A 26605-nucleotide genomic window follows, 5' to 3' on the forward strand; every position below is an offset into this window, starting at 1 on the left:
TATTAATAAAGCATTAATCAGTAGTTAATAATCAGAGCATCTCATCAGATGGCTTTTGGACAAGGAGCCTGGAACAACCACCTCAGCCACTCTTATAGCTTCCATCTCCAGTTCTCTTAATCCTGGCCAAGATGGAGGCCTTGGGTACTTTCTTCAGGTCATAAGCCAGCCCAATGGCAGCCATGCAGTCAATGAAGAATGTGGTGAAGTTGAGGCTCCAGCGGTACTCACTGGTAGAGTAATCATAGGGGAAGGTATGGTGGTAGTTATGGAAGGCTTCACCTGGAAGAGAAGCAAGGAGAGCAGTTAGGGAACCCAGCATATTGCCATCTAGTCATCTTTGAACATTTCTTACCTAGCAGGTCCTCTGAACCTTGAACAATCTTGCTGTTATTGCATGAATGGCAAACCCAGTGTCTTATACTGTAAACAGATGCCCTCAGTGGCATCCTTAGTAGTGAGCTGAGATATTCTACTCAGATTCCCAGGATTGCAAGTTTTTTGGGGGGAGAAAAACTCATCTCTCAGAGGATCAATAAAGAAGTAGATTCTTCTGAGAAAATACAGGAAATACCTTTTATAATGTCAGAAATTTGGTAGTATGGGCCTGAGATCTCACAGGTTGTGTGCATATGTGCATGTATTTTAATGGGGAAGGGAGGGAGCTAGGGAGAAGAGGGATTGTGAATAAGCAACACACCAACCCCACTGAGGTCATGCTCTTTGTGAGGGCACTGGGCAGGGGAGCATGGTGAACACCAGCCAGAAGTCAGACTCTCACCTGACAGGGGTGAGGTTTAGTGAAGTTGCCCTCTAAATATAGGAACTCTTCACTTAGGGTCCTTGACTTAGATCTCAGAATAAAAATTTCTTGACAAGTCACAATGGAAAAAACAACTTGGCAGAGCTTTAGTGAGTAAATAAACAAGCAGGCACACAGATAAAAAGCAGACAAACAGAAGGGCAAGGGCCCACTGTAGCAGAGTGTGGATGCTTTCATAGGAACACAGACACATACACACACACACACACACACACACACACACACACACACACACACACACACACAGGGAGAAACAGAGAGACAGATACACAAGGAGACACCCAGAGAGATACCCTGTTCCTTGAGCTGTTGGGTGCAGGCAGGGGGTCTGAATTTAAGGTATGGAAAGCCAGGTGCTTTGTCTTTGTTCTAACCACACCAGGTGTCATTGTATGAGTTTCCAGGTAAGAATGCATCCTCCAATCAAACAAATTCTTATCCTTGAAACAAGTCCACACCCTTCTATCTGCATTTTGGGACATCCTGTCACACAGTTGTGAATCCTTGGGTGACAAATGTATCCTTCAGGAAAGAACGCATTCAGTTGTCTTCTCGTTGAAGCAAAGAGAGCATTTTTAAGATTCGAATTACCATATTTGAGTTGCTTTCATTCAGTTTCCTTGAGTTATTCTGCTTCAAGACAGGGAGTAGAGATTCCTCAACCATTACTGGTTTACAGTGGGCTGATCTTGTTACTAATTTTCTGGCCTTTGAGCCCAGAATGAGAGGTGCTGACAAACAGAACCCTTCTGAAAACACTTAGAGATTTCCTTCATCCTGAGAGGTTCTAAAACTCTTGGAATGAATGTTCTTTAAGAAGCATCTTCAAAGATGGTTTTGCCCAATGCTGGTTGCTCACACCTCAAATCCCAGCTACTCAGGAGGCAGAGACCTGAAGATCATGGTTCAAAGCCTGCATTCTTGAGACTTATCTCCATCTAACAATCCAAAAGGCAGAAGTGGTACTGTGTTTCAAAGTGGTAGACCACTAGCCTTCAGCAAAAGAGCTCAGGAAACATGCCTAGGCCCTGAGTTCTAGCCTCATGACAGACAAAAAATGAAAAATAAACAAATAAATAAGTAAATTAAATGTCTTTTGAGGATAAATATATCTCCGTATAATCCAGTTCATGGTTGTGAAGTAATGGAAAGACAAAGTCTAAGCAAGTCACCCTGTTCTCACAACCTAACCTGGTGCATTATCAGGTGATAAGGGTAGTCCACCCAGCTTCACAGGCCTGCAGGTAAACAAACCTTCCTTTGAATTGCAGATGCCTCGCTCAGTAGGTAGAGCAAAGAGAGGTGTCTGATTTAGAGGATATGCAGAGATCATGTTTGTTAGCCCCTGGAAGCTGTTCCTTGTGCTTTGCTGATGTTGGGGCTTTGTCTGTATCCAAGCAAGTGGTTTTTGTCTTTAAAAGCTTGGTGTAAACTCTGTGCTGGGGAAGGGGGTGGGCAGTGGCCATGGTGGTCTTTGAGACAATAGTCCACCAGGTAGAGCCTGGCTTTCTTTTTTTTTTTTTTTTTTTTTTTTTTTTTTTAGTTTACGAGATATATATGCTTTTAATAGTTCATCACTAGTAATACTTGATAATCAAGAGCAAATTAATAAGCTAACATTTAAAAATGTATACTTTAATAAGTATAAAATACATAAACAACTTGGTAAGCTTGTGGAGAAGCTGACCAAGATACATAAATTAGGAGATACAAGTATTCATCTATATTTTCTATATTTCATTTTCTCAGGATATTTATTAAGGTTGTTTAATATACAATTTTGTACTTGTCATTTTGGAAGTCCTTTATTATTAAGATAATTCTTTGATGATAAACAGCAGCCTCAGTGATTATTCTGGACCTCCACGTTGGATAAATTCCATTTCTTCTTGAGATATAAGTTTCCTTCTGTACTTCTGAGGTAATGTTTTTAATATTGCTGCAGTGTCTGGTGGACCCTGATGCATCACGTCTGGTGATTTACTTCCTTTAGCATGCTGGGAGACCAAAGAAGAGTGAGGTGGGAGCCCTGCAGACCTCAAAGCTTCTGATGCACTGAGTTTAGGATTGTCTCTTCTGTTAGGGAATCTTATTAATGGAGTATGTGGCTTGACTACCTGAACGACCCTGCTGGCAGACGCCATCTTGCTGCCCATCATGACCCCTAGAGCCTGGCTTTCTAACAAAGACTCCCAACTCCATCTCTCCAAATGTGGCTTCTCTGTATCTCACCAACTGGATTTCCTTGATAACAATTGTAATCCCAGCACTGGAGACAACTGTGAGTTTCTGGACAGTCTCGGATACATAAGGAGACACTCTTAAAATAGAGTAAATAATAAACACTGAGTACATAACATCCACAAAAGTGCCCCATATGGACTAAGAATGATCTAAATAGCAAGCTAGTGATGCAGTCCTGCCAAGTAAGCCACCAGCTAAGACACTGAAAGTATGTCATTACTCTGTACATAGGTAGTCCTTAGTATGAAAGAAGCAGGCTGTGAGTTGGGGGTAAGATAAGACCAAGGCTAAGTATACTGACAGAGGACTGCTAACTTTCTAACTGGTATTCACAGCCAAGCTCTGAGTGTGCATCCATCAAGCCTATAGGAGGAAGATTGAATAGGAGGAGGATCATGTATGGCACTTGGGCAGGAAAAGGCAGTGTAGGCTTAAAGGAAGGCCATTGTGGTCAGAGAGAAATAAATTGACTGAGTGCAATGATTCAAGAAGCAGAAGAATTAGAATGGCAAGAAACAGAGCTGTAGGAGAGACAGGGTGGGATAAAATGCAGCAAAGAGCAGATATAGAGAGAGTAGCAATAGAGACCAAGTAGAAGATTGGCAGTCATTTTCAAAGACCAGTCATATGGCAGTTGAGATTGGGGGGCAGTCATTATAATTATTTATCATGCTGGCCACATCTCAGTACAAATTATTCTGTTCAGAAAAATTTAAGAACTAGCTGGGTGCTCATGCGTGTAATCTTGGCTACTCTGAGGTTGAAATCTAAGGATTGTGGTTTAATGACAGCCCAGGCAGAGAAGTCCATGAGACTCTTATCTCCAATAAACTACTGAGAAAAGGTTGGAAGTGGTGGTGTGACACAAGTGGTAGAGCTCTAGCTCTAAGCAGAAGAAACTCAGGGACAGTGCAGAGGCCCTAAGGTCAAGCCCTAAGACTGGTAAAGAACAAAAAAGAAAGAAAAAGAAAGAAAGAAAAAGAAAGAAAGAAAGAAAGAAAGAAAGAAAGAAAGAAAGAAAGAAAGAAAGAAAGAAAGAAGAAGGAAAATATAAGAACCATGAAGCCTAGGTGATTTATTTCAAACAAGAATCAAATTTAGAACACATACAATGATGGAAGGGGCTGAGAGAAGCATATGAAATCATAGCAAGGAGATTACACATACTTTCACAGTAGCATACTTGAAGTGTATCAACCTTGCTGATATTACAGAATCAGTAAATATAAAATACTCATTGACCTCTCTATTGTCCTGACTATTCTACTTATGTATCACCTGCCCAAAACAAGACTGTAGCCTAAACCAGAGGTGACTAAAGAAAGGAAAGCTTATAATGGTTCAATAGGCATGCCATTTGGAAATGGATTTGGAAACCTGGAACTAGTGAAGGTGTTATTTTTCCACTTTTTTTTTTTTGCAAAAAGTTGCATGACGGGGCTGGGAAGGTGGCTCAGTGGTAGAGCACTTGCCTTGCATGCTCGAGGCCCTGGGTTCGATTCCTCAGCACCACATAAGAAAAAAGCCGGAAGTGGCGCTGTGGCTCAAGTGGTAGAGTGCTAGCCTTGAGCTGAAGAGCTGAGGGACAGTGCCCAGGCCCAGAGTTCAGGCCCCACGACCGGACCCCCCAAAAAAAAAAGTTGCATGACTTTCAAGTACAATCCCATTTTGTAACCACTAGTTTTGTGGTCAAAAATCTAGGGCACAAAATGTCTGAAAAACAAACTTAGCTGATATTGCCAGCTCTTAACCAAATACTGAATGTGGTCATGTTGTACACTGCTCACTTACCGAGAAGTCCCAGTGAAAGCAGGGCATTTTCACGGGCCTCAATGTTCTTGTCATAAGGGCGATATCCATAGAGGTGAGCAACGCTGTTCACCAACCAGGTCATATTGAGGACTATAACGTATCGCAGGAAAGTAGCAACATACAAGCTGTGTCGAAAAGTTTCACCCCAACAATACCAGGGCACTAGTGTGGGCAGGATGAAGCACATTAACAGGACACTGGGCTTGTAGTACCTACATGAGAGACCACACAGTGAGAGATGGACAGAGCATTTTCTCCCAAACTTGGATTGCTAAGTCTTTCTGGGCTGGCCTAGCATTCCCTCCTACCCTGTGAACACACAGGTAAACAAGCCAAAGGGTATAGGTGGAAAAGCTTTTGAGAAGACAGATTTGTCCTCTCACTTTTCAAGTAATGCTATATGGATGTGTTCAATAAATATTCTAAGATCATCCTATTAGGAATGCAAAGGACAAGGAGAATATCATATCTTGATTTTAAGTGTCTTGGTTTCTTTTTGTTTTATTTTTTTGTTGTTGTTTTCTGTGTGCTGATTCTAGGGCTTGAATTCAGAGTATGGGTACTGTCTCTGGGCTCAAAGCTCACACTCTGCTACTGGAGCCATAGCTCTACTTCCAGCTTTTTGTGGGTCATTGAAGATGAGAGTCTTCACAGACTTCCTGCCCAGGATGCCTTTGAACCATTATCCTCCTATCTCAGCCTCTGAGAAGCTAAGATTACAGACCTGAGCCACTGGTACACAGGTAGCATCCTTCCTTTCCAGGAGACTACAGGTCATGTTGATCAAACAGGCAGAGACACATCACAGCCACATCAGCCAAATTATGGACACCTTTCTCTTGCTCAGCAGTGTCATTGACAGAAAGCATGGTAAATGTCATGCCTTCATTTCCTGTTACCACCCCTTAGTTCTTTCCTCTGCTTTTTCCTCAGGACGTACACTCAGTGTCTGTGATCACAGCAACTCTCTCCTTCAGGAGGCCCTATTTCCTTCAGTCCTATGTAGACAAAAGCCATTGACATCACAAGAGAATCAATTGCCTGTGTGCCTCAGTCACATCTTCTGTTTGATATCACTATTTCTACATCAAACTGTTTTCCTATCCTGCCACTGCTTCCCTGGCTTGAGCCCTACCTACCATCTATCTTGTGTTTACACTTCTCATCTCTCTGCCTGAATGGTACTTTCACTTTTCTGGAGTGGCCTCTCCAAAACATAACTGACAGAGACACATGAGGCTGGAACATCTTTGATGACTGATTCCCTGTTGATGACTGAATTAATCCTAAGTTTATATCAAAGACCCCACTGGAGCTATATGTGTCTACCTTTCAGTCCTTTTCCCTGTTATACTGTACTTCAAGCAGAAAGACTGTTTCAGGTACCTGCTTGATGTGTTAGCTCATGCTTTTCTTTCTGTTTGAACTATCTACCCATATTCATAATGGTCTCTCTATGTAGGTCAGCTCAGTCATACTTTGTTCATGCACCTTGACCTCATTTTCCTCACTGGCCAAGTTCTTTTCTTTTGTACAGATAATATTCTCCTTTGTAAAATGGTCATTTTTGATACTTGCCCTAGCCCTCTACTGTACTAGAAACTCAAAGACATCAGTCACATTCATTTTTCTGCCTCTGACTATCCTACTTCAGTGAAATTTATAGTACTTAATTGGTTTCACTAAAATAGCTCAGAGAGAAAGGAACAGAAGAATGAAACATGGCTTTGGGCTTTTAGATCATAAAAATGGTCAAAATGACCATTTTGAAATTTTGAATATGGAGTCAGGAAATTATTCAGGTATGTTACATGTCCTAAGAGAGATTTATTCTCCCTAAATCCCACATTTCCAAGGCCACACCCCAGTGCTATCCTCCCTTCCTCACCTCCTCTGGAGCATCACCAGTTTCTCAGCTTTGAGGTCAGACAGGTCCAGCAAACCACCCTTCTCTCTGACAGCTGGGTGTTTGCGCACAAGCAGCCAACCCACGTGACAGAAGAAGAAGCCACGGCGAGAATTGTGAGGATCAGCATGAGTCTCTGTGAACTTGTGGTGTACACGGTGATCTCGGGCCCATTCATACATGTCATTCTGAATGGAAAAGAAGGGGAAACTAGGCCTTAGGAGAGATGCCTTCTAGGGAGGATTGGAGTTCTCAGATGTGTGCAAGGGCCCAGAGCTCTGAGCTCAACATCACAGTTCCCAGGACTTTGATTCCCAAGAAGTCATATGGGCCTGGCCTTCTTCTCAACATTTGCTCCTGACACTAGTGTGGAAACTCAACTTCAAGGTCCCAAGCCCTGGAATAGCACTAATAATTCCTGAAGTTTATCTGGTAGCACACAAGGAGTTTCATTAGCCAAGAACTGCAATTCTTCATCAGGCTATGATGAAGAGAAGGGTACTCTTAGGAGTGAAATCTCTAAGCACAGCGTACAAGCCAGATGGAATGGATCCAAAGGTGCTGCTCTCTGGATAAAACTTCAAGAAGTTTCATCCTGATGCTTTCCCACATGATAGGTACCCAACACAGTAACTATGTAATCATGACCATATGCACATTTCCAAAGTCCTTAGCTGGTTAGAGTCTATCCATCCCTCCAAAAATTGTCACTATGTTTCTTCCTTCCCTTTGCCTCATGAGGACATTGGGAGCCTCAAGAAGAAGTTTTGCAGGCAGGGATGATTAGGCATATGTAGTGAGCCCTTCAGATCTTGCCAAAACAGTGGAGACAAATTTGGGTTCATTTTTCCCTCTTCTCTAAATTAGGCCTCACATAATAACTATAGCTGGGAGAGTTCTCCTTCTCTAATTATGTTAATCTTTCTGTTAAAAGCTTGTTGACAGAATCAATCTCAGTACTTATTTTAGTCAGCTTGGCATCCCTAATAAGGCTAGTCTACCTCACCTCTTGGTGACTCAGTTTCCTTATCTGTAAAGTAGGCATAACACTGCCATCTACCACCTAAGACCTAGGTAGAGAGTAAATGATTCAATCTGTATTAGCTTTTTACCATAGTGCTGGGCACATTATCATTGCTACACAAGTATACACTTGTGTGTGTTTGTGTATGTATATACATGTGTATATGAATGAGTGCACACATGAGCTGGTCACGGAGAATGAACATATGGCCTGGCTGCTGTCCTTTAGCTTTTTTGTTCAAGGCTGTTTTTCTCTGCTACAAGGGCCACAGTTCCACTTCTGGGATTTTGGTAGTTAATTAAAGAGAAGAGTCTACTGCACAAGCTGGCTTCAAACTGATCCTTAGATGACAGCCTATTGAGTAACTAGCCAGCAGTGTTTGGCTATGTTCACCCTAGTAATAGACAACCATGACTCTGTGCTACATCACCATTAATTCCATTATCTTGAGTCCTCAAATAGTCATCCTTACATTTAGGGTCCACCGACTGGCCCAGAAGCCTAGGTCAGGGCCTGGCTTTTATACTATGGTCCTCTATTCTGAAGAACCACAATGGTCATGCTGGTTCATAAAACATAGACCTTGGATGAAAATGACCATATACCTGGTGAGCCTTTCCTCTCTATTTCTTTCTCAGTGACTCCAGTTGAAGTGACCAGATGAGACTGGCAAAGCCATGTCTGACCTGCTGGGACTCCTCTCCAGGTGCCAGTCCCCTTCACTCCATCCTGGAACGTTGATAGGATGGAGACACAGAGCTGAGCCCTGCCAGCTGCTCACCTGGAATGCCATGGTGCTTGCAATGATGAGGAAGAGCCTCAGAGGCAGCCGTGCTTTGTAGGTCCGGTGGCTCCACAGGCGATGAGCCCCTGCTGTCATGCCCAGGATACTGACTACATAGCACAGAAAAGCTGCCAGGATAGAACAGTAAAGAGTCACCACCTGATGGGAGTACAGCCAGGGGAGGCATGTCAAAGCACTCCTGTGATGCCAGAGCCAGCTTCTGTAGACTTTTGGAGAAGATCTGCTTTACTTTAACCTTAAGAATACCTTGGGGCTGGGAAGGTGGCTCAGTGATAGAGCACTTGCCTTGCATGCATGAGGCCCTGGGTTCGATTCCTCAGCACCACATAAGCAAAAAGAAAAAAGCTGGAAGTGGCGCTGTGGCTTAAGTGGTAGAGCTCTAGCCTTGAGCTGAAGAGCTGAGGGACAGCGCCCAGACCCAGAGTTCAGGCCCCAAGACCGGACCCCAAAAAAAGAATACCTTGGTCTTGGGCTTCTAACGGTTCACCACTTGAAAATCTATGCTCATCACTTACCCTCTGCTTCCAACAGTGCCTATAAGTTAAGGAATCCCAGGAGATAAGAATGCACAAAACAAACAAAGAATAAGTCTCTCATTCACCTGTAATTGTCAAACCATAGGAATACAGTTCTATCTCTTTGGCCTTTACCTGACTTTCCTGAAGTATTCAAGGCAGAATATAATTTCCAAAAGTGTACTGAATATACTAGTCAGAGAAATTTAGACACTGCTCAATTGAAAGTGCCTTCCACTTCCATTTGCCAATCGGTACAACCCCATTTCAGTATTATAGCAGGCAATATGGCTCCATAAAGAGCCATCTACCTTGTCATATTTGCATAATGGTTCAAACTTTATTAAAATTGTTCACATGCTTATATTCTCATATTTACCATACAGCTTGAACAGGGTAAATACTATTAGTACTGCATGTCACAGTTGGAAACAGATGAAGTAAGAGCTATGTTATTTAGAGTTACAGGGCTAGTCAAAGCGAAGCCATGTTTCAAACTAGATTATCTGTCTCTGACAATGGAGGACCCCACGAATGGAATTCTGGAGGCCTTCAGGATTGCCTTCCTTCCCTGCCATCCTGAAGGCTTTCAGGCTCAGGAGGTGCCACACATGACCTCTAGGGGGTGAAGGGTCCCTTGGCATATCCTTTTGTTTAGCGGCACTGGGAGGATAGGATGAGGCCTTTGTTAACAATTTGTAACTTATGCTGGGAAATCATATTGAAACAATAGATTGTGGTTATAGAAGGCACCAGTTATAAGTTTTCCTCCTCTATTGAAGCAAGAATAGATTTCTAAACAGCTTTCTCTCCTCATCCCCTATCTCCTTCATTGTACACTGTCCTTCATGATCCCCAGGAGTGCCATAGGATCAGTAAATCCTAACAAAAGTTCTGGCCACAATTCTGGAGATCTAGAATTGAGACCCAGGTGATAGGTGGCCTGGCCATGTAGTGATTGATATCATCTTCCCACATGCAGTACTACACCTGTAAATAGGAAAAGTACAGTGAAGTGGCAGTAGTACCTATCTCCTCACTGACCAGTCCTATATTAGTACCATCCAAGACAGCTACCTACTAATCCCCTTACATTGGACTGTTCTTCTTCTTGTCTTCTGGAGAGAAGACACTAGACTCCACTCCCAGACTAGTCAGCCTCCCTGGAGACAAAGACAAATGGCTGGAAACCCAGACTGAGAGGGGATGATGTCCTCTGTGGATCCCAATTGCATCAGGCTCTATTCCAGCTCAGCCAGCCTCCCAGGTACCAGAAAAACAGCTGGGAAAGCAGAGGGGACACTGTCCTATGTGGGACCACACCTCATTAAAGACAGGAAAAAACCTGGGCACTGGCTCAGGATGGGAGCTGCTTACCCCAGAGCCAGGTGTAGGCCTTGCAGCCAGGCACCAGTGTGACCCCATAGAGGGCTCCCAGGTGCAGCAGAGCCATGAGGATGATGTTTCTCCACACATACTCAAGCTTCGGTGGGGGGCCCACCTCATCCTGGTAGGTGGGGTCATAGATGTCCTCTTTCATTTCGGGGCGGATGTCTTCTACTAAGTGGAGGACCATCTCCTTCAGCTTCTCTCTTTTATTCTGCAGGTCCATAGAAGGAGGTGCTGTGATGGTGGTTGTAGAGGAATCAGAGATCTACAAGCAGAGAGCATAGTGTGTGAGGAGAGAGCAGATGGCTGGTAGGTGACTGGGAGCACTGGGCTCTGTGCTGCGCTGTGGTTAAGCTACAATAGAGGCACAGACCTTGCCCCAGTGCTTTAGGTAACAAGATTAAAAGAGGAAATCTGTCAAAATTATGCAGGTAGATGGTGGTAAAACCTCAAGGTGAATGGGTGCAACTCAAGTGATTGACTCACTGCATTTTCTTTAAACTTTGTGAAAGTTGGTGAATCAACTGCTCTGTAATTCACATTTTCACCAAAGGATGGCAGTAGATCAAGTATGCTGAAGAACTTCACTGTCTTCCTTGCCCACAAGTCACCCTGAATGAGGAACTTAGACTGTGGCAAATCCTGGAAAGAAGGAAGGAAGGAAGGAAGGAAGGAAGGAAGGAAGGAAGGAAGGAAGGAAGGAAGGAAGGAAGGAATATATATGTATGTGTATGGAAAGCCATTGTTTTAGGCTAAATTCCTGCACCAAGCCCTGAGACTAGACCAGGCCCAAAAGCAATCATTCAGTCTAAATGTCTGATCTTCAAAGACAAAGTTTTGCATAAAAGAGGAAGTGGCAGTGTATTCCCCTCAACCTAATAAATTCCATGCTTTACAAAATAGCATCCTACAGCAACTTGATGTGAAATCATCATATTAAAAATAATAAACCAGTTTTATTTTGCTTTTCAGGTAGTGTTCTTAAAGCTCTACTGCTTGGTAAACAATATAAATTAGTATAAATCATATAAAAAACAGTGTTTTTGGCTGGCAAGGTAGCTCAGTGGTAGAATGCTTGCCAGGCATGCATGAGGCCCTGGGTTTGATTCCTCAGCACCTCATAAACAGACAAAGCTGGAAGTGGTGCTGTGGCTCAAGTGGTAGAGTGCTAGCCTTGAGCTGAAGAACTGAGGGACAGTGCCCAGGCCCAGAGTTCAGGCCCCATGACCGACAAAAAATAAAATGAAATAATTTAAAAAATTAAAAAGAAAAGATTAGGAATATACTTTAGAAAGCAGTATGGAGGTTCCTCAAAAGACTCCACATAGAGCTCCCCTATGCCCCAGCAACCCCACTTTTGGGCATTTATCCAACCCATCGCAAACAAGGCTCTACTAAAGCTACCAGCACAACTATGTTTATTGCAGCATTACCACCATAGCTAAGATAATAAACCAACCCACCTGCCCCTCCTCAACAGAAACAGAGGATTTAATATTGTTCTATATATTTGTTTTTGTTGCAAGTGTACTCAATTTGGTTTGCTCTTTGGCTACTCTGGTTTCCATTTGGCAGTGGTTACCTTCTGGTGTACCCAAATAAACTCATTTCACAACTCAGATTCATGTTTTCAATGATAAACTACTTCCCACATGAATTCCTTTGAAAACCAGAAAGTGTGACAGAGTATATGTTGTAAATCATGTAAATTGTTAGATAAAGGACTTCAGAAAATCATAGTGAAGTGATTTCATTTAAGAAATGCTGAGGGAGATACTGGAGGAAGATGGTAGAGGAGAAGCTGGAGGCTAAACAAGCTGTCACATAGAAAGCAGTTTTTAGTGTTCCAGTGAACAGAATGAGGCTAGAGAATCGCATCAAATATGGCATCGTAGTAGAGTTCAGCCAGAGAGGAAATATCCAGGCAGTTTGGTCAAAGAGACAGATCTGAGCACTTCCCAGTGTCCGTGGTGGTGGCGGCGTTGGCTGCTGCTATGGCTGCCATATCAACAGAGAGAGCCTGGAACAAAGGCACCGGATGTGGTTTGGAAGCAGATTCTACTCACCACCAGCAAGAACTGACAAGGAGCAGAAATCTTCATCCTGCTGATCACAGACCACTACAGAAACCAATGTGAGTAATCCAAAGACATTCTCACTCCTTCTCACAGAGCAGTGGTGGGAAGTAGCCCCTTCCCCACCAACAGAGAAGAACTCCATCTTTGAATCTGACAAAGGCCCCTTGAGCTGCTAGCTCCAACTCAGGCCTTGGAAGAAAAAATAGGAGCCATTCACCAGGTCACAGGAACCTGACATGACCTGACCTGACAGGCTCAGCTCCACACAGGGGAAAGTTGCCCTTCCCAGGCTGAGAAAGCTCTGACCCCGAGGAGTGACTTTATTCACTAGATAAACAGAGGCTGCCCCTCCCCACTGCATCCTAAACAGCATGCCCACCAAGTAGCAGGAGGGGTAAAAGACAAACAATTGAAACTCAGTAAACACAAATCCTGAGAATGGCTCCAGGCTGGGCTCTGTGAATGTCTCAGGAACTAGCCCCTCAGGGAAAAGCTACTGATTGGTTGATAGGTGTCAACCCAACCCAGAATCTAGCCTTGTCACAGCAACTCCTAGAGGAAACAGCCATCTCCCTCTTTTGTGATGATACTCAAAGCAGATCTCTCTCCCACTGAACTAGCCTGGGAGGAGAATCACAAAGTCCTGGGTAAGGCAGAGCTTTTTCTGCCTGCTCAAACAAACTGACTTAAGAAACCAATCAAGCTACAGGAAAACCAAACACCACAAGCAAACCAGAGATTCCACCAAGGGACTGGTTACAGACACAGGGGAGATACAAGATCTTCCCTCCCCTCCCCCCAAAATATCAAAGAAATCTTTTTCTACCTAATTTTTTTCTTAATTAAAAAAACTGTGTTCTATTTTTTTCTTTCATAATTTTTATTTTAGGTGCGTGTGTGTGTGTGTGTGTGTGTGTGTGTGTGTGTGTGTGTGTGTATTTTAAGTCTCTTTTAACCTTTTGATAATTGATTTTGGTTTTGTTTGTTTTTGGCATGACTTAATTGCTGTTCTACTCATCTCCAGATATATACCCATTGTTGATTATTAGACCTTATCCTTCATTGTGTACATACTTAATTCAGAAATTGATTATTCAATTCACAACCTCTTAGGTTTAACTTCTTTAATAGTAGTATTATTTCTTTTTACCTATATACTTTTTAAGTATTCCATTTCTAATTTTTTTATTTTTTACTTTTTCATTTTTCCCTTTGATCTTTCTCCTCCTCTCATTCTATCCTTTTTTTCTATCAGTATTATTTCTTTATACTTACATAATTTTTAAGTATTTCATTTTTTTAATTTAAATTTTTGTATTTTTTTCAGTTTTTGTTTCTTTATCTCTATCCTTTCATTCTGTCCTATCCATTTCCCTCTCTGAGATTAGGACTTGGTTAAATTCACTCTCCTTTTATCTCTCCATATCCATCTAATCCTATTTTTCCCCACAATTCTCCCTAAACCTATTAATTTCTGGTCTGCTGAATCCCTCTTTGATGTTCTTAGCCCATTAATCCATAGTTGTTGAATAGATTGTATCTGTTGAACTAGATTGTATCTGCAGCCATTTTGATTGTGCAACTACTACAAGACTCTGGTTGCTGCTTGTCTTAAAATAGTGTTCTAGCATGAAATTTGTGTTACTTTCATCCTAAATGAGCAGAATAAGCCAGAGACACACAAGAAAAATGGCAAGTCCAATTATCTCAACTCCCACTCATGATAATCAGGTGACAGAACAGTTAATGAATAATCCAGATGAGAGTTCCCAATAGACTCTCCAAACACTACTGGTAAACATGGTGAATGAAATGATTGAAAACCTGCAAAGGACTCAGTGTGATCGTGATAGGGAGCGAGATGAGGCTAACCAAAGATTAATACAGGAACTTCATGGGCATGATAAGGCTAACCAAAAATTAATACAGGAATCTCATGAGCATGAGGAAGCTAATCAAAGATTAATACAGGAATTGTGTGAATGTGAGGAAGCTAATCAAAGAGTAATACAGGAATTGAATGAGCAGGATGAGGATAGACAAAATTATCAATAGAGGCATTCATGGAATCCATAAACAGACAACTGAAGGAATCCAGGGAGATCACAAAGTGAATGCTGAATGAAGCCAGTCAGAAGGAAAGGGAGTCCAATGAAACCATAACTGATCAACTAAGGGATTGGAGAATAAACACTGAACACCAAATTAAAGAAGTAAAGAAGTCCATACAAGATCTAAAACAAAGCTCCAACAAAGAATTTGAATCCATCAAAGCTGACCAATTAGAAGGAAAGGAAATAAAAAACAAAGTAGAAAGTCTTGACAGTAGGTTAGACCATGCAGAGGATCGAATCTCTGGGATTGAAGATAGCCTAGCTATTATACAAATAGAACATACAATTTCCAAGACAAATCCAAGAAATATAATAGATCTATTCAAAATTTAAAAGACACCATCAGAAGGCTGAATCGGAGGATAACGGGTATAGAGGAGCACTTAGAGACAGAAGTTAGTAGTCTAGGAAATTTACTTAACAGGATCTTACTAGAGGATACAAAAGGATAGGCCTATTCAGATCAAGAAGCTTTTATAACCCCAAATAGACCAGAACAGACAGGACATCTCACCAGCACATTATAATCCATACAGGATCAATTCAGACCAAGGAAAGGCTCATTAAAGCTGAACATTAAAGGAGAAAAGATCAATCACCTATAAAGGGAAACCAGCCAGGCATCAGTGGCTCTTGCCTGTAATCCTAGCTACTAAGGAGGCTGAGATCTGAGGATCATGGTTCAAAGCCAGCCTGGGTAGGAAAGTCCGTGAGACTCTTATTTCCAATAAACTAGGAAACCAGAAGTGGCACTGTAACTCAAGTGGTAGAGCACTCGCCTTGAGCTGAAGAGCACAGGGATAGCACCCAAGCCCAAAGTTCAAACCCCATGACCGACAAAAAAAAAAAAAAAAAGGGAAACCAATTAGAATAACCTCAGATTTCTCAGCAGGGACAATTAAAGCAAGAAGAGCCTGGAATGATGTGTGCTGTGCCCTAAAGACAACAACTATCAACCAAGAATACTATACCTTGCTGAACTCTCCTTCATAACAGAAGGTCAAATAAAAACCTTCCATACCAAAGAAAAACTGAAATATTATATCTCCACCAAACCAGCCCTATAAAAGATACTTAAAGATGTCCTACACATACAAAACCAACAAGAGCACAATAAAGACCAGAAAGCACACCCAAACTGAGAATCAAAGAACCACAGGAAGAACCCAGTTGTACAGCCCCCAAGAAGTTGGATAACATGGCAGAAACTACTAAATATCTCCAGTCCTATCAATATTAATAAACTTAACTCTCCAATTAAGCAATATAGACTGTCTAGTTGGATTAAAAAGCAAGATCCTTCTATCTGCTGCCTTCAAGAGTCATATCTTGCCAATAAAAACAAACATATTCTGAAAGTGAAAGGCTGGAATAAAATCTACCAAGCAAATGGTCCCCATAAACAGGTGGGAGTTGCAATCCTAATATCAGATAAAATAGATTTCAAATTAAAATTAGTGAGAAGAGATAAAGAAGGTCGCTACTTACTAATTAAAGGATCTCTCCTTGGGGCTGGGAAGTTGTCTCAGTGGTAGAGCGCTTGCCTTGCATGCCTGAGGCCCTGGGTTCGATTCCTCAGCACCACATAAGCAAAAAGAAAAAAGCCAGAAATGGTGCTGTGGCTCAGGTGGTAGGGCACTAGCCTTGAGCTGAAGAGCTGAGGGACAGCGCCCAGACCCAGAGTTCAGGCCCCACAACCGGACCAAAAAAAAAAGGATCTCTCCTTCAGGAGGATATTACAATTCTAAATATCTATTCACCAAACAATGGAACACCCAAATTTATCCAAGAAACACTACTTTCCCTCAAATCTCACATAGATCCAAAGACATTAATTGTTGGGGACTTTAACACACCACTATCCCCACTAGATAGATCAACTCAGCAAAAACACAACAGAGAAACCACAGATCTAAACAACTGCATAGATCAACTAGATTTAACAGACATCTACCGAATATTTCACCCAGCAGCATCAGAATGCATGTTCTTCTCAGCAGCACACGGAACATTTTCCAAAATAGACCACATTTTAGGTCACAAAACAAACGTCCAAATTCAGAAACATTGAAGTTATGCTCTGCATTCTCTCAGACCACAAGGGAATAAAATTTAGAACTCAACACCAAAAGCCACCAAAGAAAGTCCTGTAATACAGGGAGCTGAACAACACACCAGTGGGTCATGGAAGAGATTAGAAAGGAAATTCAAATGTTAATGATATTCAACAAAAAATAAGCACACCAATTACAAGCTCATGTGCGACACAGCAAAGGCAGTACTCAGAGGCAAGTTTATAGCTCTGAGTTCCTACATCAACAAATTGAAGAGATCTGAAACCAACAAATTAATGAGACATCTGAACCTCTTTGAAAAAGAGCTAAAACCCAATCCAGTAGACACAAAGAAATAATTAAAATTAAAACAGAATTGAATGAATTAGAATAAAAAAAAACCTAAAAAGAATCAACAAAACAAAGAGTTGGTTCTTCAAAAAAAATTAGCAAAATTGACAGACCCTTAGCAAATCTTATCAGAAAAAGTAGAGAACACACCCAAATAAATAAACTCAGAGATGAGAATGGAAACATCACCATGGAAACAACCAAGATTCAGAACATTATAAGGGAATACTTCTCAAATCTTTATGCTAATAAGTGTAAGAATCTGGAAGAAATGGATGATTTCCTAGCAAATATTGACATGCCAAAACTAAACCAAAATGAGTTAAACCAACTTAACAGACCCATATCAAGCATTGAAATAGAAACAGCAATAAGACACCTCCCATCTAAGAAAAGCCCAGGATCGGATGGATTTACAGTGGAATTCTACAAGGCCTTCAAAGCAGAACTCACACCAATACTTCTCCAACTCTTCTATGAAATTGAAAGAGAAAGTTTACTACCGAACTCTTTCTATAAAGCCATCGCAACCCTCATCCCAAAACCAGGCAGGGACACATCAAAGAAAGAGAACTATAGACCCATTTCTTTGATGAACATTGATGCAAAACTTGTCAACAAAATTTTGGCCAATCGACTTCAACAATTCATCCAAAAAATCACACACCACGATCAAACAGGATTCATTTCAGGGATGCAAAGCTGGTTCAGTGTACACAAATCAATTAATATAATTCATCACATCAACAAGAGCAAGGATAAGAACTACATGGTTATCGCAATAGATGCAAAAAAGCATTTGACAAGATCCAACACCCCTTTATGTTGAAGGCTCTGGAAAAAGTAGGAATCCATGGAACATCCCTCAATACAATAAGGGCTGTATATGACAAACCACAGCCAGCATTATACTTAATGGCGAAAAACTAAAGCCATTTCCTCTTAACTAAGGAAAGAGACAAGGATGCCACTCTCTCCACTTCTCTTCAATTTAGTATTAGAATGCCTAGCTACTGCAGGAAGATAAGATGCAAACATAAAAGGGATCCAACTAAGGAAAGATGGAGTAAAACTCTCCTTCTTTGCAGATGGCATGATCTTGTATTTAAAGAACCCCACGGACTCCACTCCCAAATGACTCAGGCTGATTAAAAACTTTGGCAACATATCAGGGTAAAAAATTAATCCTCAGGGGCTGGGAAGGTGGCTCAGTGGTAGAGTGCTTGCCTTGCATGCCTGAGGCCCTGGGTTCGATTCCTCAGCACCACATAAGCAAAAAAAGAAAAAAGCCGGAAGTGGCGCTGTGGCTCAAGTGGTAGAGGGCTAGCCTTGAACTGAAAAGCTGAGGGACAGCGCCCAGGCCCAGAGTTCAGGCCCATGACTGGACCCAAAAAAAAAAAATTAATCCTCAAAAAACAATGGTTTTTCTGCATGCAAACAATGAGAAGAGTGCAGCTGAAATCAGGAAATCAACTCCCTTTGTAATAGCCCCACAAAAATTAAAATAACTAGGAATTAAGTTAACTAAAGTGAAGGACCTCTATGATGAAAACTTTAAAAAAGAAAATCAAAGAAGAAGAACTTAGGAAGTTGAAAAACCTCTCATGCTCCTGGATTGGAAGGATCAACATCATGAAAATGGCAATACTTCCTAATGCTATCTACAAATTCAATGTGATACCTATCAATATTCTAACCTCATTCTTCAATGAAATAGAAGAAGCTACCCAAAAATTCATATGGAACAATAAAAGACTCCAAAGAGCAAAAATGATCTTTAACAGAAAGAATAGTGCTGGAGGAATATTAATACCAAATTTCAAACTCTACTACAAAATGATAGGAATCAAAACAGCTTGGTACTGGCACAAGAACAGATCTGAGGATCAATCGAATAGAATTGAAAACCCAGAAATGAGCCCAGAGACCTTCAGCCATCAGTCTTTTATAAGGCAGCTAAAAAAAATAGAATGGAAGAAGGACAGCCTCTTCAGTAAATGGTGCTGACAAAATTTGTTAAACACCTGTAGAAAACTAAAGCTAGATCCTTATATATCACCCTGCACCAGCATCATCTCCACATGGATCAAAGACCTCAAAGTCAACGCAGACATCCTGAAAACATTACAGGAGAAACCCTAGGTCTCATAGGCACAGGCCAAAATTTTCGCAGTAGAGACTCAAAAACACAACAAATCAAAGAAAGGTTGGACAAATGGGATTGCATGAAGTTGCAGAGCTTCTGCATGGCAAAAGACATAGCTAGCAAGATCAACAGAAAGCCCACAGACTGGAGAGGATCTTTACTAGCCATACAATGGACAAGGGTCTCAGATCTAAAATATACTTAGAACTCAAAAAAGTAAATCCCCCAACAACAAATCCTCAAAGAAACAACTGCCCAATAAATAAGTGGGCTAAAAGACTTAAAGAAAACTTCTCTGAAGAGGAAATAAGAATGGCCAATAGACATATGAAGAAATGCTCAACTTCTCTAACCATAAGAAATTGCAAATCAAAACAACACTGAGATTCTACCTCACCCCAGTTAGAATGGCTATAATCAAGAACTCTAATAACAACAGATGCTGGAGGGGATGTGGCCAGAAGGGAACCCTACTGCATTGTTGGTGGGAGTGTAAACTTGTTCAACCACTCTGGAAAGCAGTATGGAGGTTCCTCAAAAGACTCCACATAGAGCTCCCCTATGACCCAGCAATCCCACTTTTGGGCATTTATCCAAATGATCAGAAACAAGACCATACTAAAGCTACCAGCACAATTATGTTTATTGCAGCATTATTTACCATAGCTAAAAGATGGAACCTACCCAGATGCCCCTCAGTACATGAGGGGTTCAAGAAAATATTATATATATGTATCTATCTATCTATCTATATATATATATATAGAGAGAGAGAGAGCTAGTATCAAACCCTATATATAAAGAGTGTGCCATAGCAATAGGCAATCTGATAACCAAGATAACTGCTATGTCACATACAGATGGATAACATATATAGCATGAATATTTTGAGCAAAGGGAAGATTCTTCTAAATAAGATGAAGTAGTGAAAGAAGGTACCAGTTACTGACAGACTAACTTCCTTTTTACCTCCTTAGCTCTATTTTGCATCACTAGTTTCCCTCTTGAGTCACTTTCTTCCATAGTTATCTTGGATCTAGGAACCACAGATTGCCAGATCATCAGCTGCATGGCAAGGAACGAAAACTACCCCAACATCATCAGCAAGCTTCACAGGACAAAACTCAGGATTATGCAGTTGCTCAAATGGAGCTAACACTTCTGTTTTGAGGAATGGAAGACACCCCAATTCAGGGAACAATCAAAGTCAATTAGATCTGTAACAAATTCATTGCAGTTATGATAGTTGAAAGTTGAGCCAGGTGCTGCTGGCTCATACTTGTGATCCATATTGCTCAGGAGATTGAGATGTGAAGATTCCCAACAACTACTTTGCTACAAACCCAAACTGAACTGCAAACATGGCTACAGAGCCACTTCTTGGAAACTTACTTTCTCTCGCAGCAAGGGCACAGGCATTTTGGTTTCAGATACCGGGAAGACTTTCCCAGGACTGAGGCTGCAGACTGGAGCGTGGTACTGCCAGGGCAGAAGATGGCTTCTCCAGAGCCTGCTGGTGTGCCACAACTAGGTGCTGTACTCAGAGCCCTTCACGCTGCACTACAGGCCACATCTTTATGTATGTATCTCTCTAAGCTGAGGAGTGACCAATGTCCTACATAGCCCACACACCTTTTATCCACTGCCAACAAGGGCAAGGTGAGAACAGCTGGCTGTCAAATCATCTCTCACCAGCAAGGAGAGTGGTAGAAGGGAGATAAGAGAATGTGGAGGCAGGCAGGAATTAACCAGGGCCTAAGGATGTTACAAACACCTACCCTACCTCTGTTCTTGCCCTGAGAAAATTCTGTCACCTCTGGCACACAGTTGGCCAAGGAGAATTTATTGTCACCTCTACCAAACATTTCCCCTGGCTCGGTGCAATCTGTTCTCTCCAATACCACCTCTATGTTCTTTCTCCCACACTTTTCTTCTAGGCTTCATTCTCACAGGCTACATGTGCTCTTGAGCCCTGGCACTCTTTGGCCTCAGATGATACTAGGGAGATTCCTTTCTGGATAAGAGAGAAGACCTAGTGCCCCAGTGAGGGCTAGCTCCAAGCCTAGAGATTCCCTGGAAACATGGTGAAGGTTGGGCAGTGGGACAGTTACACAGGAGAATGGGAAAGCCATGATCCACCCACCATGGTGCCTCGGTTCCATGGTGTTCCTCCCTGAGAGACAGCGCTGCCCATCTTTCACTGACTGGCCCTTGTTGGAGAAGAGGCCAATGCAGTTGTCCAGGCCAGTTCTCTAGGTTTCCCACATGTATCTGTCCATACTATGCACAGAATGTGCCTGACCTCCCTTTCACTCCAACCCTTCCCTCCTATCCTGTATCCAACACAGAGAGAAAGAAAAAGGGAAAGACAAACAGAGACACAGAGAGAAAGAGAGAAATGCAGAGTGAGAATGAACTCAGGCCTGTGTACAGGCATGGGTATGTGTCTAGAGGAGAGGCCTCGACTGTGGTTATGACTACCTATCTTGAGGACATGGTGGCAGTCCTGCAGTTCAGAGAATGAGTGTGACTGTGACATTTCATGTCACAGGGCAGAGTGTGATAGACATAGTGTATGATAAGTGCTGATAGCCCGGGAAACTGAGACATGGAGTCAAAGTCTTAGCAATCAAACATGTCTGGAATATTCTGTGGTGGCTTGATTGGAAGGATGGTCCTGTCTAGATTATAGTATCTCTTTTTCTCTCTCTCCCTTACCTCCCCTCAAGTAGAGTCCTCCAGGTAACCATCTCCAGAGTGGGAATCAGCCCCACACCTTAGTTTACATAGACACGGAAGAGAATAGGCTGACACCGGCCCTGAGCCTCCAATGATATGTTGATGAACAGAAAGAAAGTCCTTGCTCTGACACTATTTCTAGGCCATTGTGGAGATGAGAGTGATGTGTCCCATCTCTGCCTTTGTGGTAGTGCTAGTCCTATTGGCTAAGAGTACCCAGAGGAGCTGCTAGTTGGTGCTCAGTGTCTTGAACCAGTGCCTTCCTCTCTCCCTCAGGTACAAGAAATACATCTAACCTATTCTTGCTTCCTCTGGACATTCTTTCTTCTTTCTTCTTTCTCCCTTTACCTGTTTCTCCTCAACCTACCTTGCTGTGACCTACAGCCTTCCCCTGTCCTACAGTTACCTCATGTGCACTGATATCACCCTCGCTTTGCACTGATATAACTTGTACTGACCACAGCATGGTGGCAAGATCCAGAGTCAGCTGTCCATGGCCTGAGAGTGTTTCCCAACCAGGAATGAGTCTCCCATCATTCTATCTATGCCAATGTACCCCCTGGGGATTGAGGGTTGACTAAGCCTCCTCTGTGCCCACTGGATGTCCAATACTCCCTCTGTGTAGAGGAATAGAAAATGCTGTCATCCTGGAGAATTCACAGGTTTCTAAGCGACATGGGACAAAGCACAATAGCAAACTATGCTAGCCAGTATGTGATGGGCACGAAGGATAAAGATATAAACATACTATATTGTATGGAGTAGGAATGTGGGAAGGGAGAGGAGCTCTCCATAGAGAAGGCCTTAGAATTCGTCCAACAAGAGAGCAGGTCTGAGACAGAGTGATGTGGGAATATTTTAGCTTCTTATGTGCACTGTGCTACCGGCTCTGACTTCTTTGCAGGCTCAGAAAGGTTACTGAGGTGGGGGATGCTGTGGTGGGAATATACTGGAGCCTGACATCTTCTAGATGCATGCAGGTATTTGTGTATCTTCCATGCACAAAATAGTAATTCTTTTTACATCCATAGAACAGGCATGACATCTGGGCCCTGTTTCTCCTGATCCCACCTCTATCCACTCTTGTTCCATGAGCCCACCCTGGCCATAGACACTGTGGAACCTGGTCCTGACCCTTGGGAAGGGCATGTCTGAAAGGCCTCCTAAGCCAGTTAGAGGCAATTTCCTTTCACTCTCCTGTCCAACTATACTTTCCCTCACATATCTCCCTGTTCAAGAGGGAAAGGGGAAATATCCCAAGCTAGTTCTCAGCCTTGCTTTTGTCATACAAGGAAAAAGTGAATGTAATCTTGGGCATTTCCAGGCTTTCCTCAGCTGCTGCCCCAACAGGGGGTTTGTCTGGATTCCCTTTTTTACTTCTTGGCTCCCACAGGACCTGGATTTGCAATGCCATCTTGGCCCACAATTGCTCTTTTGGAATGCATTGTTTTTCTATGGCCTTCTTCATGCAGCAGTCCAAAGAGACAACTGCATTCATCCCTGTGGACCTGCCAGGAAGAGAGGAGCCATGTGCACAGCTCCATACTCTGCAGCCCTTATCCCTCCTCAACTCTTCCACCCTCACGAACACTCTCAGAGACCAAAGGGGGCTTGCTAATTCTTATGACATAACAGTCTCCAGCATTCCTGTCCATTCATTTTATCTGCACAAATATCTGTTTATCACAGACAAGTGTCAACATATGTTCCTGGTGCTCAAGACATATCTACCTATCCTTCTGAGCTACTTGGCAAAGCTGTGGCTTTCTCTTGGCGTGAGCCACAACTTCACTGCTGAGTCTGATGCCAGGAGAGGGTTGCTGAGAACAGAGTCTCAAAGAAAGGGATCAAGCATGATGCTCACAGCTGTACTTCCTGCCAGAGCCTGTGGGTTGGAGCTGAAGTCAATCTCATTTTCCCTTTCATGATGTCGAACTACAAGTAAGAAGCAATCAGAGGCAGAGATGTGGAAGGGGTGAAGTTGGCAGAGAGGTCAATCTATCTGGCTTCTTTCAGGTCCAGAATCCCATTCAGTAAGAAGGATGACCCTTTGCTCTGGTCCCTGGGGAGCAATTAAGAAAGGAGTGAGCTCAGCACAGGAAGTAAGGGATGAGGAGCCAATTGTGCCCTCTGAGAATTGGAGGGCAGTCAGGGTACTTAGTAGAGGCTGCCTTTTCTGCAAAGGAAGGCATGGAGGCCACAGGGAAGAACCTCCCAGACTTCCACCTACAGGGAGAGCTATTGACTGACCGCTCACCCAGGGAGCTGCCTTTCCCAGCACTGCTCCCTCATGGTCTCACTATTTCATAGATTCTACCCCAGTCATGCAGCCAGTCTCCTTTCCCCAATCTTACTCTCTGATCTCTGATTAGGCTGACTGACAGCCTGTCAACAAAGATACCCCTTCCTCCTCACCCCTTGCACTGCACTGAGTTGTTTCACAACTGTTTCCTCTGTGAAAGTCTTGAGTACTCTGTAGTCTGTGTGTCCTGCCTAGAGCACCCAGCTCCACAGCAAGGCTTTTAGGCCTCTTGAAAGTCCAAACCTTGTGGGATAGGATGGCAAGGCCAGACAGGAGCCTTCCCAGGTACTCAGAGGGTATGATTAACAGAACAGAGCTGTTGACCAGACCGAGAGTGCACAGCTTTCCAAACTGGTTTGTGGGCTTTTCCTTCAAGAAAGACCTGTGGTTACCTGTGGATCGAGGTGGGGCCAGGGTCATGCTGTCACCCTGTGACTGTGGCAGGGAGGGAAGGAGTGGAGACTTCCATCAGAGCCCTGGTTCTGAAGCTAGATTTGACTATAAGTTCTCTCTCTGTCTCTGTCTGTCTCTCTCTGTCTCTGTCTTTTTGTCTCTCTTTCTCCCTGATTTATCTGTTTCTTCCTTATATAATCAAAAACTATTCTGAAGGACCATGTAAGAATTAACTAAAATAGTGCTATTTAACTTGTCTACCTTCTAGGTAGTAAATAAACCATAGCAATGCTTTATTTCTGTCTCTTCAATCATTCCCCATTCTTCAAAGCCTGTCTCAATGTCAGTTCCTTCCAAATTCCCTTTCTGACCTTCCTGGCCAAGCCAACCTCCTTAGTTAGCTGCTCTCTCACTGGCAGCTCAGAGTGGATTATTCTCCACAAAGAATCTTGATGTTTGGGAATTCAAGCATGAGAAACAGAGATGCCACATTTTGAGAGGTCAGATTGGGAGTCTTTATTAGAAAGTTGGCTATTGCAGGTGAATTCCTGTAGCAAAGACCTGCATTCCCTCAACTACACTTAACACTGTTAGAACACTGAACCATGAGAGTAGTAAAGCACAGAAAGAGCTGAAAAATGATACCAACAATCCAGATCAACCCCAGTAGAGATGACATGGCTACCGTGGTGACCAGAGATGAGACATGAGGCATGACCTTTGACACCTGTGCTGGTCCTGGCCTAAATAGGGTCAGGGTCAGTGGTCAGGGTCACAGGAAACTTGACAGCTTCCTTGTTCAAGGCACAAGACTGGCAAGTCCAGTAACCATTGTCCAAATAACCACCTTTGCCACTAGTAATTCAGGCATGCCCATCATCTGGGGGTGACAGTTCTCCTTTTCCAACCATGAAGACACGATGATGTCAGTTAAATCCAATTCCCTATCATCCACCATATGGCCAAGATGATGCTGGTTAGACTCAGTATCCTTATTTCATCTGTAGGAGGATAGTAAGTAATCAGAAATGTGCCTTCTGAAGCAATGGGACAAATTAACCAAATAGGCTAGCAGACATCCCAGTGAAGGGTGTTTTTCATTCTAATAGACCATAGGGCTGTCATGTGGTTTTGGTTTATGGTTTTTATTTTGCTCTGTGTGTGTGCCAGCCAGTTTGTGCCAGGCTCCAACTCAAGGCCTAGACACTGTCCTTAAGCGTTTTTTGCTCAAGGATAATGCTCTGCCACTTGAGTCACAGCTCTGCTTCCAGGTTTTTGGGAGACTGAGAAAGATTAATTGGGGATGAGAGTCTCATGGCTTTTCCTGCTCTGGCTGGCTTGGAACCTTGATCCTCAGATCTCAGCTTCCTGTAGCTAGGATGACAGGTGTGAGCCACCAGCACCTGGCACTCTTTAGAGATGTTTTCATTCAAAGTCTAGCTTCCAAGTCTCTCCAGCTGACAGGCTCACTCCATTCTTCTGCTGTCAGCTGGTGGGAATGGAACAGTGTGAGCACAGCCAGGTCTGTTCCCATGTCCCTCAGAGACTTCAAGCGTTGCCGAAAGTTAATTGCCATGTGGTCTGGTCAGAAAAGAGTACTGGGAAAGCCAAACCTTTGGCCTACATTCTAGAGCAGGATGTAGTGTGAAGTAAGGGGGGAGAGAGATTATACATGGAAAGGGGAGGAGGAGGTGTGGTCGCAGCCCATGTGGAAGTCACCTCAGAGCCTGCAATCCTTTTGCTGACTCACAGTCAGGTGATGGACAGTTAACAAGTGACACTGGTTTTGGGCGGGTGATTTCTGGCAAGGCTACCTGCTGTTCTTGACCAAGAGGAAGGGGCTATTGTCCCAGGCTGGCCTAACAGAGACAATGTCAACCCAGTCTTGATCGAAGGTATCTACCCTAACA

At 42.9% G+C, this 26605-nt stretch overlaps 2 protein-coding genes across 2 annotated transcripts; both read right to left on the bottom strand.

The window, feature by feature from the left end:
• Positions 1-31: 31 nt before the first annotated feature.
• On the bottom strand, positions 32-20729 carry LOC138807925 (acyl-CoA desaturase 3-like). Its single transcript, XM_069993787.1, has 6 exons — positions 20654-20729; positions 10507-10783; positions 8591-8721; positions 6768-6973; positions 4859-5091; positions 32-282 (listed from the first exon to the last, which is right to left on the bottom strand). The coding sequence occupies exons 1-6, from the start codon at positions 20678-20680 to the stop codon at positions 83-85; spliced, it is 1074 nt and encodes a 357-aa protein (XP_069849888.1). The 5' UTR covers positions 20681-20729; the 3' UTR covers positions 32-82.
• On the bottom strand, positions 2438-2982 carry LOC138807919 (alpha-ketoglutarate dehydrogenase component 4). The gene has a single exon (XM_069993775.1). The coding sequence runs from the start codon at positions 2980-2982 to the stop codon at positions 2674-2676; it is 309 nt and encodes a 102-aa protein (XP_069849876.1). The 3' UTR covers positions 2438-2673.
• Positions 20730-26605: the final 5876 nt, after the last annotated feature.

Source organism: Dipodomys merriami, unplaced genomic scaffold (assembly GCF_024711535.1).
Source record: "Dipodomys merriami isolate MVZ:Mamm:240054 unplaced genomic scaffold, mDipMer1.0.p SCAF_102, whole genome shotgun sequence".
Classification (NCBI taxonomy): Eukaryota; Metazoa; Chordata; class Mammalia; order Rodentia; family Heteromyidae; genus Dipodomys; species Dipodomys merriami.

Bases quoted from the DNA above. Each gene is read 5' to 3' on its own strand.
- LOC138807919 (XM_069993775.1), bottom strand. From the start codon at position 2,982: ATGATGGGCAGCAAGATGGCGTCTGCCAGCAGGGTCGTTCAGGTAGTC.
- LOC138807925 (XM_069993787.1), bottom strand. From the start codon at position 20,680: ATGCCTGTGCCCTTGCTGCGAGAGAAA. The intron at 8,722-10,506 runs GTAAGCAGCTCC...CTATCCTGGCAG, and splicing joins GGCCTACACCTGGCTCTGGG to CTTTTCTGTGCTATGTAGTC. The intron at 283-4,858 runs GTAAGTGAGCAG...CTTCTCTTCCAG, and splicing joins GCTTTCACTGGGACTTCTCG to GTGAAGCCTTCCATAACTAC.